Here is a 15651-nt window from a genome sequence, read left to right as displayed (position 1 = left end):
ATGCACCAAGGCAATGCTGGGCCACAGTCCAGGCCTCTTGGACTCAGTCTAAAAGTTAGCTGCTGAGGTTGGAGAGCTAGGCACAGCAGCTTCAGTTTAGGTTGTAAAATAAAACTTCCATCCTTTCTGTTTGTGATGGCAGGTAGCATGACCTCAACATAACCACTATCAGAATACAGTTTGTTCAAATCTGCAGAGAGCCTTTAATGATAACTCAGAGAGGTGAAGGACTTTATTCAATTTCACAGCACTTTTAATTCCAAGACACTATCTGAGCAGCACTACTCATCCAAGAATTAGATGTGGAAGAAGAGCACAGGGCTGATCACTCAGCTGTACACACTTCACAAAAGTAAATAATCCAAAGTGTATTACTGTGCTTGCACTTTTTTGGGTGACTGGGGAGTGGGTGCTCACTGCTGCTGTCCTCATAAAGAGACAGAAGAGCCTCATTCCACTCTCTGTGAGGAAAACCCTCTTTCCTTGTGAGCCCAAGATGAAAAATTGTACCAGAAAAATAATCACTGCCAGGAGGTGACTTTTGCAGGGTGCAGTTTGAGACCTGCATCCTGTGGGAGTGTGCAGACTGCCACTGATCTGGCCTCCCTGCTGCTCTTCCCACACCTTATGCTAGGCAAGGTCACTTAACTGTACATGCCTCCGTTTCTTTGTGAAGCAAGGCTAAACATTAAATAGCAATGGGTAAAAACATATATTAATAAATAGATAAGACCCTTAAAACCTTTAAAAAGTATAAATTACTCAACTGATATATCAAGAATTACTAATGAGGGAAGGAGAAGTCAATGATAACAAACCACTTCAACACAGTGTCTCCACACTCTGCTGAGAGAGGCAGCTCACTGAGAGAGGTGAGGCTTCTCCCATGCCTGGTGTACCTGGCAGGGCTTGGCAAAACATTGCTGGAGACACTGCTTAGAAATCTTCATCATCGAAGGTCTCCGTGCACCGCAGCATCACAGTCTCATGATCATAGTGAAGATCTTCTTCCTGAAAGCCCCCCCAAAGTCAAGATTAAAAACCAGAGGAGTTCATTGAATTTCAAATCTACAGTGAGTTGCTCAAGAGCTGATGTACCAGGAAATGCAGCATGAGCCCTCCCTCCTCTCTGAATCAACCACCAGCACTTGATGAGTTCCTGAGGTGCCTGATGAAGAAGGGCTCAAATTTTCTGCCAATTTCCTTCTAAAATCACAGGGCTCCACCCTGTGTCTATTTCCATCATCTAGACAGCTCTTACTGACTGTGGTAGCAAGTTTGTCACATAACAGGCTCTGAAGGTATGAGAGCTTCCTTGAGGCCTTAACTTCTACCAACTTCAGGCTTTGCTCCACTTTTAGCAACAGAAGGAAAGGGTCTTCTCTTTCACCAGTTTACAGAGAAGAAATGGCTCTTGAGAAATCAAAGGCTGGAAGATAAAAGTATTCATGCCTGCAGTCCATCTAGTCCACCTTCTGCCCTGATGTAAGACTTTTCAGTGAAATACTGCTTTTAAAAATAGGTGCTGTTTGAAAATGTACAGCTTAAGAAGCAGTAAATACCACTTGCTTGTCAAGTGACGCATCTAAAATCCATAATTTTAAAAGAAAGTGTGCCTTTGAAGACATGAAGGTGCTCAGTGCTATTTAGAAAAAAAACCCCACTGAGTTTCATGTAGGTAAAACCTTTGGATCTCAGTCTAAATTAACTCTTTACTGCCTTTGCTGCTAAGCTTCTCTTAGATACGACCTTAAGACAACAGCTCTTGAAAAATTACAAGATTGCTTAACTAATCTCATGCTCAGAAATATTTCTCTATCATATACTGTAGAAGCATGTTCCTGTTCTCATTTTGGTCCCTGCCCTTTTAAGAGTTCTCCCTTTCCTTGTCCAAATTATTTCCCCTCTCCTCTGGTGTGAGTCTTTCTGAAGCTTTTTATTCCAGTGGGGTGCAAGTCCCTGGCAGCCTTGAGAGCCAAGGCAGTGGCTCAAGAGGAGCTGTGCTCAGCAGCTGTGACCATCCACAGTCCAACAGCAGTAGTTGCAGTTTGTACCTGCACAGTTAACCAGAAATGACAGAACATGGCAGTGCCATGAATGACCAGCAATAAAATCCATCACCTCCTCAGCTCTGCAGATGAAAGGAAAGGAGACCATGGGCTGCCTTTAGTATTTCAGTGGGGTCCCATCACATGCCTTACCTTGGTACTTACTGTACTTGCTACCCACCTCTGTATCTCCTACAAGGTGTGTGCACAGTGCTCTGGGACACTGCTTTATCCTTGAGATAATTTGTGCCAGCACTGCCCAAACTCCTGTGCTAGCATGGCACCAGCACAGGGAAGGGGAATGGTCTGCAGAGGTTCAGTCTGATAAGGGAAGCAGGACGGGTTCCTTTCCCTGTCAAGTCCAGCAGTCTCTGATGCTCTGAGCAGCCCAATTTCTGGGGAAAGGTGAGTAGCCTATACTGATCTCTCTGCTGCTGCCTGAGTTGGTGTGTTTCAAGCTAGCTGGAACATCTTCTATCCCTGCTCTGCAACCACTTTCATAACTGTCTCAATCTGTTTGCTTTGGGATGGATCCGAATTTCTGCTCTCAAAACAAAAAATAGCTTGTCAGTCATATTTTCCTTTTTCTACTCTTTTGCCTCTTGGCAGCACTGTCTAGATGTGTTGTCTGCACTCTAAATCAAAACAGATTGTGACCTTCATATTATCTAGCCTGGGTGATTTCTTCTTAAATTCTCTTTTTATTGTATTATCACAGATAACTAAAAGTTCCTGTGTAAAAGAACCCTTTGCAGCTTTTTATTTCCTTTTGGATCTATACAGTACAGTCAACTGCCAATTTGAAGTACTTTGGGCTCTTTTGCTGCTTATCTTCCCATCACTCCCAGTCTTATTTTAAATGTGCCTCTTTAAACCTTGAAAGAGACGCTACCTGTTCCCATACCACCTCATCTGGGAGCTGTGAGATGGACTGAGGCTCACACATAACAAGGCAGCCCCAAGCAGAAGGACAAGATGAGACCATGCCAGGCATGACACTCACAAAAGAAATTTAAAACCAGAAAATGCCATGTCTTGCCTAAAGCTTTTCTTTCTTTTCTAGGCCTGCTGAGTTCATAGTCATTTACTTAAACACAAGAAGAGCTCTGCTCTTCCACAGAACATAGCTATTCACAGACCAAAGGGCTGTGGAGATCAGTGCCTGGTCTCTGACAACAGCCAGCAGAGGAAGTTTAGAAAAAAGTGCAAGAATTGGGCACACAGTGTGGTCTGTTTTACAATAAATACATGTACATTATAGCAAACTGTGCTGTGAGGCCCTCCTGCACTAGAAATTGAATCTGGACCTTCAGATTTAGTAATTGCCCATGAATTGATGACCCTGGAGTCTAAATGTGGTAATTTGTACGTGCAAATATTTTGAATATGTTGTTTGTTCACTTTATTTAGTGCTCTCTAGTTCTTCTAGTGTTAGACACAATGAGTAATCATTTTGTGTACTGAATCCACACCATGTACGAATAAAATAGTCTTGCAGTACCCCTCAGTCTTTTTTTTGTTGTAGAAAAGTCCTACTCTTAACAGTATTGAAAGCCTTTTCCTGTGCTTGCTGCCATTCTCTGCACCTTCTCTAGTGCTACCATCTCCAGCATGGGGGAACCAAAGGGCACACAGCCATCTCTCTGTGACAGATTCAGACCGTGCTGCAACACCAGTTGCTGCTTTGTTTTCTGTCTCAACAACCCCTCATCACAAACCTTCTATTTTCCTTCAAAGGAGCATCTGCTCAGGTACCAGTGGCCAGGTGGGAACTAGGCAATAGAAACCAGCAAACCAATGGCTGCTGTGGAGGTACCACTGACTGAACCAAAACAAGCTCTGCCTGAGGGGTATCCCCCTTTCAGTTCTTTACCCATGTGCAAGCTCAGAGCCACCTCCATGGCAGGGAGACAAGAAGGGGAGGAAGAACAATGCAAACACAAAGACTTCTGGCTCAGCAAACCTGCAACAGTAGGCTGAAATTAAGGGGAAGCTCAGGAGCTTTTCATCCGCTCTTGCAAGAACACAAATACCCTGCTTCTAGGGCCTGCCAGTGGAGGGCTCAGGGCAGGGAGCCTGGCTCCCAGACAAGCAGAAGGTGGTTCTGCTGAGCTCAGAATGAAGCAGCTGGGGGTTGCTGGAGAGCTGGAAAGTGAGCTTTACCTGCTCAGAGGAGATCACTCAAGGAACTTTCATGCAAACAATAATAAAAAGAAAAAAATTACAATTCCTCATGTCATTTGCCATTTTGAACAATATTCAAAGCAGTGCTCACTCATACTTAACCTCTTACAAAGGCAATCCTACTGGCCTTTTGGATTGACACATCTAAAATGATGAACCCCAAGCTCTTATTTTTAATCATTCTGGACAATATGATCAGAAGCATTGAATACAAAAATCCCTTTCTGACACTGCTCCTAAAATACATTGCTCTGAAATACACTGCTCCTTTTACAAGGAATCCTTTGGCAAGGCTTACCTGGCAAAACTGTGTATTAGTGAAGAAGAGCTGTTTTAAGAAGTCAGTGACCTGCACATAGAGTCTCTGGTGATCCTCTGGATTTTCAGAAGTGCAGCTTGCAAATGCTGAACTGAAAATGGAATCAGATACTGTATTTAATTTTCTGTTCTGTTTTCCTTACTTTCCCTCCTCCATATTTTACTTATAAATAAAAAAAATTCAAACTGTTTTCAAGATGGTTCTGATATTAAAGACAATAGCCAAGCAAGACAGGGAGGAGTTGTGATGGATGCATTGATGAGATACTGTTTGCCCAGTGCAAGGCAGATATGTAAGAACAGAGAACAGAAATACAAGAAACAGGTGTCACAAGGAGGAGATCTGCTGATACATTACAGGATAGTAACACTGTTTTGGGCAAAAGCAAATATCCATTTAAAACAGACAGCAATGGTTATTTGGGAGTGTATTTGGTAGGGCTGTGCAGAGGAACAGCTTTGATTTCTGTAAAGTTTTTGAGTGAATGCAGTAACCTGTGATCACGAAACGACATGTCAGCTATAACTGGCAGGTGTGTTCTCAGGTAACCGTGGCACAAAGCTGAATTTTTCATTCTAAACCTCACCTCTGTATTCTTCCTGGGATTTTACAAAGTTCTGCCATCACAGCTCTGTCCAGAATTACAAGGTGCAGAACAACAGGCAAGAAAGAGAAAACAATAAATGTTGACTATTGAAATACCAAACTGATTTGGGACCTAAAACAGACTTTAAAGATTATAGTAATACTTTGCAGTATTAAGGAATACTTAATCTTATTTTAAAAGCAAATGGAAATTGTGACCTAATAAATGTTATTAATAAATAAATATTTGTCAAGGTTTTTAATCCCTTCAAGTATATTTTGATAATCAGCCAAAACATTATTTTAACTTATTCCCTTCTGGAAGTGCAACCTGGAATGGTGGTGAAAGGAAAAGATTCACATTAAAGATCACTCTAAATGTTGAAAAATAAGTAGAAAATGGGATTTAACCCCCAGAGATTAAAAACACCATTTGCAAAGAAAAACAATCTTAACAAAGACTAAGTAGCAAGAATACATAAAAAATGAATCATAATGTGATTTTCCTCTGGAGGAAAACAATGCTTTTCTTTCTTTGGTCTACTGGGAAAAATCAAAGGCAGTGCCAGCTTTGTATCTGACATGTTCTCTTCTAGGTCACTCATCTGAACTGAAGAGTAAAGAGATGTTATTATTTAAAAGGTTCTGTGTTTCTTTGGTGTTACTGTTCAGGTCAACCACACTTTAACCTGATCACCTCCATGTGACTGAATTAGAGTAAGACAAGGGAGAAAATGTTGAAAAATTATCATTTTTGTTTCATTAAGTTATGATTAGCTTATGATTAGCTGATTTATTAGGGAATGCCTCTTGGTCCTCACAGGCCTGGTATGTGAGAGAGAAAAAGAAAACATTGCAAGTTTCAATTGTAAATTGAAAACACAGAAAACTGTGCAGAATGGCAAAGAGAATCAGAAAGACCTCAGTTCTCCTGAAGTGATGGGGCTCTCAGTAAGTGATTGTTACTGATTCTGCTGTAAATGACCATTAGTTGTTTCACTTTTTCCCCTTAGAAGGAAGTATTATTGTGAGCACAGCTGCTGGAGGCTGCTATTCTGACCATTTATTCAGAAAGAGAGCTGTTGTCTTACTCCACAGAGCACTTGCCATGGACTGCTGACAGTGGGCTATGAACATGCTGTGTCTGCCAAAAGGGGTGTTTGTAATTTACCTCTGGCTGGACAATCCCTGAGCCTTGCTTCTGTCAAGGAAACCAGCAGCAACATCAAATGCATCTTCAAACATCACCTAGCAGAGAAATCACTTCAGATGTCAGCATATCCAGTCACCTAAAAAGTTTTACCTAGGGCATAATTTTTAATAATGAAGTCTTTAAAAGCATGATATTCTTTCTTTACATTTAACAGGTATGGTTACAGCTAGAGTAAACCAAGAGATTTTGTGGAGGCAGGAATAATGTGGAATAACTGTATTTCATGGCTAAGAACACAAGGTCAGTCCACTCCCTTAAGCCTGTACTTTAACCTCTAGGAATTAGACTTCACATTACATCTCCTAAAAAAGTCAGTAAAAACCATGAATTGTATCAGTGCTTTAGAGACTCGACTGTGGACTGCTGCTTATGGCTGGAGATCTCAGCTGTACCAGCCAGTCTCTCCAAAAGTGACTCCAGTTAGACAAAGGAGTTTGGGTGCTCCTTATGCCAGACCACTGAAGTCATTAGTTCACTGTGCCATGATGCAGTTGACACACTCTCTGTGCCAGAAATACCATACAGGGAACATTCCCATGACATTTCCTAAGGCAATGAGCAATATCAGTTGTGTCCTGTGACTCAAAAAGAACATGTCAATGCCATTTACTTACATGCTAAACATCTGTCCCTGCCTTGCAGCTAATGAAATTACACATACCTCTTTGAGCAGCTACTTACTTCAGCAATCACTGCTCCAGGAACCATTGATAGAACTGGCTGTTATTTACTCAATCTCTTATTAATAAATGCTCTGGTCTACTCAGTCACTGACTTCTTGGCTCTGCAGAGGTGCATGGTACAGGCAGTCATTGGCCCTTTTCCACTGGGACTGGTCTAAAAATACTTTCTCTTTGCTACCAAGTGCTTTGATGAAAAAAAAACCACCCAACCCAAAACACAGCAGGCTTTGGCAAACTAGGTATCACTTCTGGATTTAGATCATCAGTGCTCTTTGGAGAGTGTGCAGAGCACAGTAACTGTGTAACTCTTGTTCTTGCTCCCTGTCCCTGGACCAAGGTAGGGGCAAACTGAACTGTTACTTAGCACAGAAACTCCACAAGTCAGTGGAGACTAGCAGGATTACTACCACTGTACTTCTGTAGCTCACTAGGTATCTCACCAAGAGAAAATCTGGTGCAGACATTTACTCAAAGACTGCTTATTGTCTCCATGTACGCATTCAATGATCTTGAGAAAACATAGCTACAACTACTGTATGTTTGCAATTAAAAGCTGCAGAGCCAATCAGCATCTGAAGGCTTGGAGTTTCAGAGGCAGACTATGAATGTTGCTGAGCACTTACTTCCTCTGGTGTGGAGACTGAGGAACCACTGGCTTCCTCACTGTTACCTCCGCTGTCCCTCACACTACCTTCAGTGCAAGCAGGCTCTGGGCAAGCAGCCTTGGGATCCATGAGGAAATCTCTCTGGCTACAGTACTGCAAGATGCTGTCCCTGCTCTCTTCAGAAAGCTCTTGCCAGAGATGGGAAATAGCTGTGGAGACCTCAGGAAGAGGCACCTCTCCAGTGCAAACAATTCCATGCTCTACCAGCAGGTCCACTGTGTGCTTATAAAAATACAGGTATCTGGAAGGAAAGGAAAGGAGAGGGAGTATCTCTTAAGAGCAGGCTACAAGGCAGCCATCTACTGCAAATCAGCAGGACACCAGGGAGTAGCTGTGATCCATAACTACTTCACTGACCCTGCCTCCCAGACTTCATACAATTACTGAATGGTGCCCAACACTGACAATTTCACCTGCAAAAAGCAGGCTCCAGCTTCAGCCTCAGCAGGACTCAGCCTCACAACAGAAGCTCTGGGCACTGCAGGTTGTACAGGCAAACCTCATTCTGGAATTTAATACATTTTCAGTTACTTGCCTTTGTATCCTTTGAACCTTTTGCACTGCAAGTGACTTTTTATACATTTATTGGCATTGCACTGCACTTTAAAGCCCTGGCTGAGGTTGTACCTGATGCATTAGGTACTGTACATACAGACAGACACTGCCCCAGGTCTGGATGCTCTGACTTATGCATGGGAGCTCCATTTCCTCCATTTTGCATCTAAGGAAACACATCCCTAACACTGACTTCTATGCAGTCTGTAGTGAAACTGGTGGTGGAACACAGGGGTGATAATTTCAATCCAGTGACTAAATCTCAGAACAAGCCTGCTTCTTCTGTTAGCACTGTGTGGCACAGGATAATAATGTCTACTTCAGAAAGCAGCACTGAAGATTATTTTACATTAATTAAATGCTCAGAGAGTCTCAGACGAAAATAAAAAGATCAAAGGAGTATAAACCAAGAGCTCTACAAACAGCAGTCATTGGTGCTATGTTTTGGCTCAAAATGATTCCTTGGAAGATGTCCCACGTGAGCACATTTCCTGATTAACTGAACAGTATTGTATGAGAAAGTAACTCTAAAGAAATAATTCTTTTTTATTTGTAAATATTTGTTCCAGCAAACCAATATTGAAAATATAATTTTGTAGGTAAACATAAATCTGTTTAAACCCAAGTTTCCACACTCTGGAGTATTTTCCACCACTGCTGGAAACAAAATACCAGAAGGGGAATAAGTGTGCTCATGTAAGGTATTGCACTCACTTAGGTTTCTGGATGTCCAGCTTCAAACAAAAGACCTGGAATTTCTCAAGCAGAAGAACATGAACCACCATTAGACTGCTCTGCTAAAGAAATTAAGTTTGAAGCACGAGTCAGCCATTTCCTTTCCAGCTGGAAGGAGACAACCACATTTTGCACTGGACAGAGTGCTGTGAAGTCCTACCAGGGTATCTCCTGCTGCTGAACATGGGAAAAAACCCAGTCAGCCAAAGCTCAAAGCATTTCTGATGCTTCTCAAATAATCTTATTAAATGGTCACCAAAAGTCTGTTGCTTTCTTTGCTGAAGAGTCCTTATCGTTTTATGCAAGTTATAAAAGGTCATTTTTTTACAAGAATTAGCTACAAACCAAATGCAATCTGCCCTAGGACAACAGGATAAGTGCCAGAGTCTACACAGTACAGGCCCTGGTCTACTTGGTCAGTAAAGAACATGAAAGGCAGGTGTTTATGGCTCTGTCGTGCAGTTTTTGATGAAGCAGATTTTTCTAATCCTGAAAATCTTGATTCAGCACATTTCAAGGTCTTCTAAACGATACCTTAACTACAGCCACCTCCAATTCTAACAGGAGCAAAAGCAGAGAAGGAGCGGGAAGCTGGTGCCATCTGCTGGTCCAGCTACAGTCTCCTTTTGAGAAAAAACCCGGTGATCAAAGGGGTTTTTAGAAATACACAGCAGTTCAAAGCAAAAGAGAAGAAGGAACAGCAGAAGTTTTTGGTTGTGGTGGTGATGCCATGGAAGAGATGCCAGCTGCAGCTCTGGATTCTCCTGCACTGCATGCTGTTAACTGTGGAATGATTAGGGTGAAATTCACTGCTTGATGGTATAGGATAGATTGCACATGCATCTATTTCTCATATCTTGGCAATCAAATAATCGTTTATCCTGTTGGAAATGCAGGATAAAACCTCTAAGTACCTCCTAGTGTTGTCTGACAGGAAGGGGAAGAACATGGACTATAATACTCGGTTTTAAGATATCACTAACTTTGGAGAAAAACAGTAATTTTACCATTATGACTTCCAAACAAAATACATAGACAACTGACATGAGAACAGTAGTCTTTGACTTTTAAGTCCTGCATCAGGCATTTAGGAGCTTGCAGGAGGAGCTTACAGGAGGTTTACAGACTCACATCCACTAGCTCCAAGTGTAACACATGAAGGTTTAGGTTCCACCCCCCTTCCCCAGTGTTTCAGAATGCCTTCTGGTATCTTCCAGACAACCACTATTCTGCAGCCCAGAGGCTGAGGACTGTAAGATCTTACTTGGTTGAATCCAGCCTTACCCTACTCTGATCCCACTAGAAAAGTACTCCAAGCTGCCAGGAGCTAAGGGTCTGCTTTTGGAAGGGGCAACAGTGTTCAAGCTCCTCCTAACAATGCCATTAGAGGAAGGATGAGCATCACTGTGAGGAAAAGAACGTGCTTACCTCTGGTTCCTGCACCTCCCTGGAACACATACAGCTAGACTCTTGGCAAATTCATCTGCTGCAGCAATTCTTACCCTCCTAAAATCTAGCCCCATGGCAGGGATACAGTGGTGAAGTGTGGCAACACAGAGACTGACACATTTGAAAGAAATTTTCTTCTTTTTCTTAAGGGGTGAAAAATCCTCAGGGATTTACCAAGGCCTGAAAAGCTGGGGGCTGCTACAACTCTAAGAGTCCATCCATGTGCAAGCTGCAGGGACTTAGGAAGTGGTCAGCTTCATCACCAGCAGGGCCAAAGTTGCTGGCACAAGGCTTCTGTGAGGCAGACACAGGCTCCAGCAGGGCTGCATGAAAGGCAGTGCCTGGATGCACAGTGATAATTGCAAACAAATGAAAAACCTGAAGAAAACCTGAAGGCAATGTGGGGTGCACCTACCGTTCAAATTCCACTAGATCTGGGGATAAAGTGTCTGAAAACTGGATCAATTCTGGCTTCTCATATTCTTCCAGTGTTTGTTTTTCACATTCTTGAAGCAAATACCAGATGGCAGAGTCACTTTCACTCATATCTTCTGAGGCTGATGTAGTGCTGGAAAGAACACAAGGGAAAAAAAGCCACATTAATAACTTCTCAACTGGATTAATAATGCCCTCGTCATGTTGACTCCACAGCCTAGGGGCATTCCTCCCAAGCCAGCTTTTTCTTTCTTCTTTTGCTTTTAAGGCAATGAGACATCCTTTCCAGAGATCAGCTACATAGGAGGGAAAAATGAGTGGAAATGAGACCAACAACATGTTTAGAATGTTTATGCACGCCATGGGATTACAGCAGTCCAGGTGAAACCTCCTTGTCCTTTCCTCATGAGGAAAAACCTCTGCTTGGAAATACAGTAGCAATGACAAGGAGTTTCAGAGATGCTGGGATGGAAGCAAGTGCAAAATATTATCATCTTTTCTTGACTGGTACAAGCCCTTACCTTTGACTGCCGAATTGCCTCCTGACATATTCCTCCCTGACTTCCTCCAAGCTGGATGGGCTCCCATCCTCCAGACTGCAGCTGGCTGTTGTCAGCAGAAAGGTCACTGTCACATCAATGGCACTTTTGGCTTCTCGCTCACCCTCAGCCCCAACCAAGCAGAACACTGTCAACAACTGGTTCTTCACAAGCCAGAGTTTTTCATTAGGCAAAAATGATGTGAAAGAAGAAACATCTGTCTCTCCTAGAACATAGCTAGTACTACTGGGAGTTTATGAGCACTGAGGAACTTAGAATCAATGCCTTCTTCCTAACACTGATTTTACAGAACTGATGGTGAAAAGAACCTGCAAATCCAACTCTGGGCACGCACTAGTCAATACAGAATTTGGTTACCTTATAATGAGCAAATTGCATGTGAAAAACCCTGACATCCAGCCTGTGATTCACAAGCAGTATGGATTTTACATATATGTGAGTACATACAAGGGGAAGCTTGCCTCAAACTCCCCTCAACCAGCCTCCCTGCTTGTTATCTTTTCAATTTTGCTCTGTCAAACTATTCTTTCTACCTGTGACTCACTTTTATGGGTTATCCGGGGATGTGGGTTCAGATGAGGTTGTTCATTTTAAGCACGGAGACTTCTAATTGATTCAAATTATTGGAGGTGCAGGTCGCATGAATAGCAGGTTTTTTTCTAGCTGACAGGAATTTGGACACTTGGAGGGACAAAAAGATGTGTCCAAAGCCTCCATGCTATCAGCCCCTAGTTCTTCTAACTGCTGTTAGAGGCAGTGGCCAGCAGGACTAAACAGAAGGCACGTTCTTGGGGGTGTGAGGCCCCCAGCAAGAGCTGCCACAAGTGCAGACAGTACCTGCTGGCCAGTGTGACTGAGGTGTCACAGGCTGTAAGAGAGCAGGGCATGGGCACGGCCTGCCAAGCTGAAAAAAAACCCTGTAGCATCTCTCTTAGCCATTTATATCAGAGTACACTCTTCATCAGAGGCTTCTATTTCCTACCCTAGGAAATCCTTTTAGCTCACACCACAGTGTGCTGTTGTGCAGTCTGTGCTCTGGCAGGGCTGGGTGCTGGTGACAGCTGTGACTGGCACCGTGCCACACTGCTGTGACCAGGAGGAGCACACAGCTCCTGCAGGCTCCAGGTGGGAGCCTAAGGATCCAGCCTGGGCACCCAAGCCAGCCCCACACCTGCTGGGCTGAAGCTGCCAAGGGTACTCAGGCTGAATGGCCTGCTGCCAGGGGATAGCAGGAATTGCTTGTTTCCCCTCCTCACCTAGGCTAGGGAGGGGTGGGAAAGGCTGAGTCAGAGGGGGATTTCTGAGATAAATACAGTGCTCAGTGCATTGACAGACTTCTCACTGTCCCTTATTGCTACAACTAAAGCCACAGCTGGCTGCAATGCTTTAATGGACAGTTCCTGTGTACTTCTGTCCCTATTTAACAAATACATAAAAACCAAGTCTAGGCTCTTTGTCCAAGCAAATACTTGCATACAGTTACCTTTCATCTTCAGCAAAGAACACAAGGTTTGCTCCAGCTTCTGGATAGATGTCTTAGCCTTACGCAAAACCTGATACTAAACATAAGAAGAAAACAGAACTGATTGTTCTCTGCTCTAACTAGATTCATGTTTTAACATGCCTTTGTTGCTTTGCTTCTCCTTCATGTTTCCCTTCAGTAATTTCCATGTCTCTGCGAAAATATATTGTGAAAATAGTGTTGTTTCACTAGCTAGCCTTATACACATGAAAAGGGGAAAGAATTAATAAAAGAGTAAACTTCAATAGGGAATAGAAATATTTGGATATCTATTATGCAATACATACACACAACACCCAGTCACACAGACATTTGCTACTTAACTCAGATCTTTTTTCATCAGCAAATGGTCTTGTTTGGATCGTTCTCTTCTTGGAGCATGTCCAGAAATACCATGCTGTGAAGTCTTGTTGGACGCCTACCAACTTAAGGCATAAGATTTTACTGATGGTTTCCCATGAGACTTTTGCTAGGAGAAGTCTTTGCCATGTTCTACATTGCTGTAACCTGGATTACAGCAGCATAAAACATGGCAAAGGCATCTCCTAGCAAAAGTCTGGATTAATTTCAGTGCTGCACATCATTCCTCCATCATCTATGCCAAATACAACTGAAAACACGTGGCCAGTGCATTTAAACATACACAACTCCAAAATATTTCAGGATTTTTGTGCATGGTGAGACCATCCATATCTACCTTGTAAAGCTTTCATGATGGATATTTTAGCTAGGTACCAAGCACTAGGATTACAAGCAACCTTCTGTATTGAGATTTTTAAAGATATTAAACTTCCTTGGCTCCCAAGAGTCACACAAGGGGCACAAGACACTGTGAAAAAGCAATTTCAAGAACTGGCATGTGAACACAGTCCCCTTAGACCAGGCAAAGGAAGTTGTTGTTTAGTCTTGGCTTTGGAGATCCTGCTGACTTCAGGTTAGCTTGTATCTTGCTCAGAACATGGCAAACTGAACTCTTACCTCAACCCACATGAGGGCTAAGGGACTCAGCAGGCACAAGCCACATATAGTGGGATTTAGCATATTCAGGGGACAATTCTTGTTCTAATCAATCATTATTCCCTCTACTTTACAAACTGGAAAACTGAAGGTAACCAGTGGAACTAAAGGAATCAGTTGCAGAGTTGGGTTGATACTCCTGAGGTTTACTCCTCTGCCTCGAGCATGGTAATTTTAGTCTTTTCAGTAGTATTTCAAGTAAATTTCATCTTCATAAACAATTTTGCTAAAATAGTTTCTTCATTTAGTTGAGACCAAGAAACAGTACTGGTGCTTGTTTTTATTCCTGAACTTATTTTTCCACTGTCATGAAGACAGAGTGCACCTCATAAAGCTGAATGAATTATTCCTTTTCCCCTAATTCCTTCTGTCCCTAAACTCACTGCTCTGATTTCAGAACAAAATGCTGTGACATCAGCTTCATCATGGGATCCCTTGATTTGTTTCCAAAATACTATAAACGAAAATGCAAAGCCATAAAAATGCTGCAAAAAGCCTGTAAGAAAAGATAAGGCACATGATAAACTCATGACCCAGCAACTACAAACTGGACAACTCGTTTAGGCTGAGTTGGCAGCTTTAAATAAAGAGATCCAGGAAAGGTGCATTCAGTGAAATTACACACACACTGGCACCCATAAAGACACAGTGATCACCCTCACAGACTGAGGCTAAGCCTGGCTCAGTGTGAACATGCTCATGTATGACAATGATGCAGAGAGAAAGAGTCACTGTTCGCACCTTCGAGGCACAGCTGTCTGACTGGGATAAAACTCTTCCCCGCAAGCTGCTGAAGAGTCTTGCCAGAGGAACCCAGTGGTGTGCCTGTGGCAAGTGCTGCTTTGCCATGCAGTGTTCTACCTCTTGCAGGTGTCTCAGGGGATTGTGACTCACTTTGGCATGTGTCTTCCTACAGTCTCCAGCTGTGCCTGTTGAAAGCTGCAATGCAACATTTATTTATACTGAATAAATATCTAAGTGAAGGGAAAGAAATCTTACAGCCTGCACAGTGGATAGAAAAAAAAAAAATCTGGCTGACCATCAAGAGCTTATCTTTCTGTAGAAAATAATGAAATTTGAAATATTTTCTTTGCCTGAGAGATACCTGTTTGTTAAGTACTTACTAAAATCTAATTCACCACTAACAATTAACAGCAACCCAGCTGAAGCCAGCCTCCTAGCTCCTGGGCCCTTCCCTACAATGATTTATGTTTCATTTCCATTGAAAATCCAGGGCTTGGCTTCACAAAGCACTAAGACTCCTTTGCTCCCACCGATGGTGCTAAATGACAGGCTTCTTTACGACACAGAATTTTTTTTTCCCAATAAACTGTGATACATTGGTGTGGGCAACGATACCAGACATACTCTTGCACGAGAGGGCCAGATCCAGGCCCAGCCAGGCCTGCCACAGCCTGAGGCGCCCGCCTGGAAAGCCCTTCCCGGCTTTCCACTGGATTAATGCCCCTTGCCTCGCTACCGACCGCAAACACAGCCCAGAGGTAAGAGTGCCCGCCCCTGCTGCTCCGTCGGAGGTCGGGAGGCGCGGGCCGGACGGGGGAAGCCCGTGAGGGGCCGCGCCGGGAGCCTCTGGAATGGCCCGCTCGCTCCGTCTATCAATCACCCCCCGTCCGTCAATCACCGCGCCCCGCCCCCAGCGCCGCCGCGCCTCCGCCGCCCG

The 15651-nt window shown here is 43.2% G+C and overlaps 1 protein-coding gene across 1 annotated transcript; it reads right to left on the bottom strand.

Annotated features, from left to right (window-relative positions):
• Positions 1-186: 186 nt before the first annotated feature.
• On the bottom strand, positions 187-15582 carry STRA8 (stimulated by retinoic acid 8). Its single transcript, XM_054632316.2, has 8 exons — positions 14712-15582; positions 12915-12990; positions 11393-11477; positions 10852-11004; positions 7656-7938; positions 6308-6384; positions 4531-4642; positions 187-1011 (listed from the first exon to the last, which is right to left on the bottom strand). The coding sequence occupies exons 1-8, from the start codon at positions 14817-14819 to the stop codon at positions 937-939; spliced, it is 969 nt and encodes a 322-aa protein (XP_054488291.1). The 5' UTR covers positions 14820-15582; the 3' UTR covers positions 187-936.
• Positions 15583-15651: the final 69 nt, after the last annotated feature.

This window comes from Agelaius phoeniceus, chromosome 5 (assembly GCF_051311805.1).
Source record: "Agelaius phoeniceus isolate bAgePho1 chromosome 5, bAgePho1.hap1, whole genome shotgun sequence".
Taxonomy (NCBI): Eukaryota; Metazoa; Chordata; class Aves; order Passeriformes; family Icteridae; genus Agelaius; species Agelaius phoeniceus.
Note: the sequence above shows the minus strand (reverse complement) of the source record. Positions and strands in the feature narration are given on the sequence as shown.

Excerpts from the sequence above, each read along its gene's own strand:
- STRA8 (XM_054632316.2), bottom strand. The coding sequence starts at position 14,819 with ATGGCAAAGCAGCACTTGCCACAGGCACACCACTGGGTTCCTCTGGCA. Across the intron at positions 11,005-11,392 it reads AGGCAATTCGGCAGTCAAAG|CACTACATCAGCCTCAGAAG; the intron begins GTAAGGGCTTGT and ends TGTTCTTTCCAG. Across the intron at positions 1,012-4,530 it reads CTAATACACAGTTTTGCCAG|GAAGAAGATCTTCACTATGA; the intron begins GTAAGCCTTGCC and ends GGGGGCTTTCAG.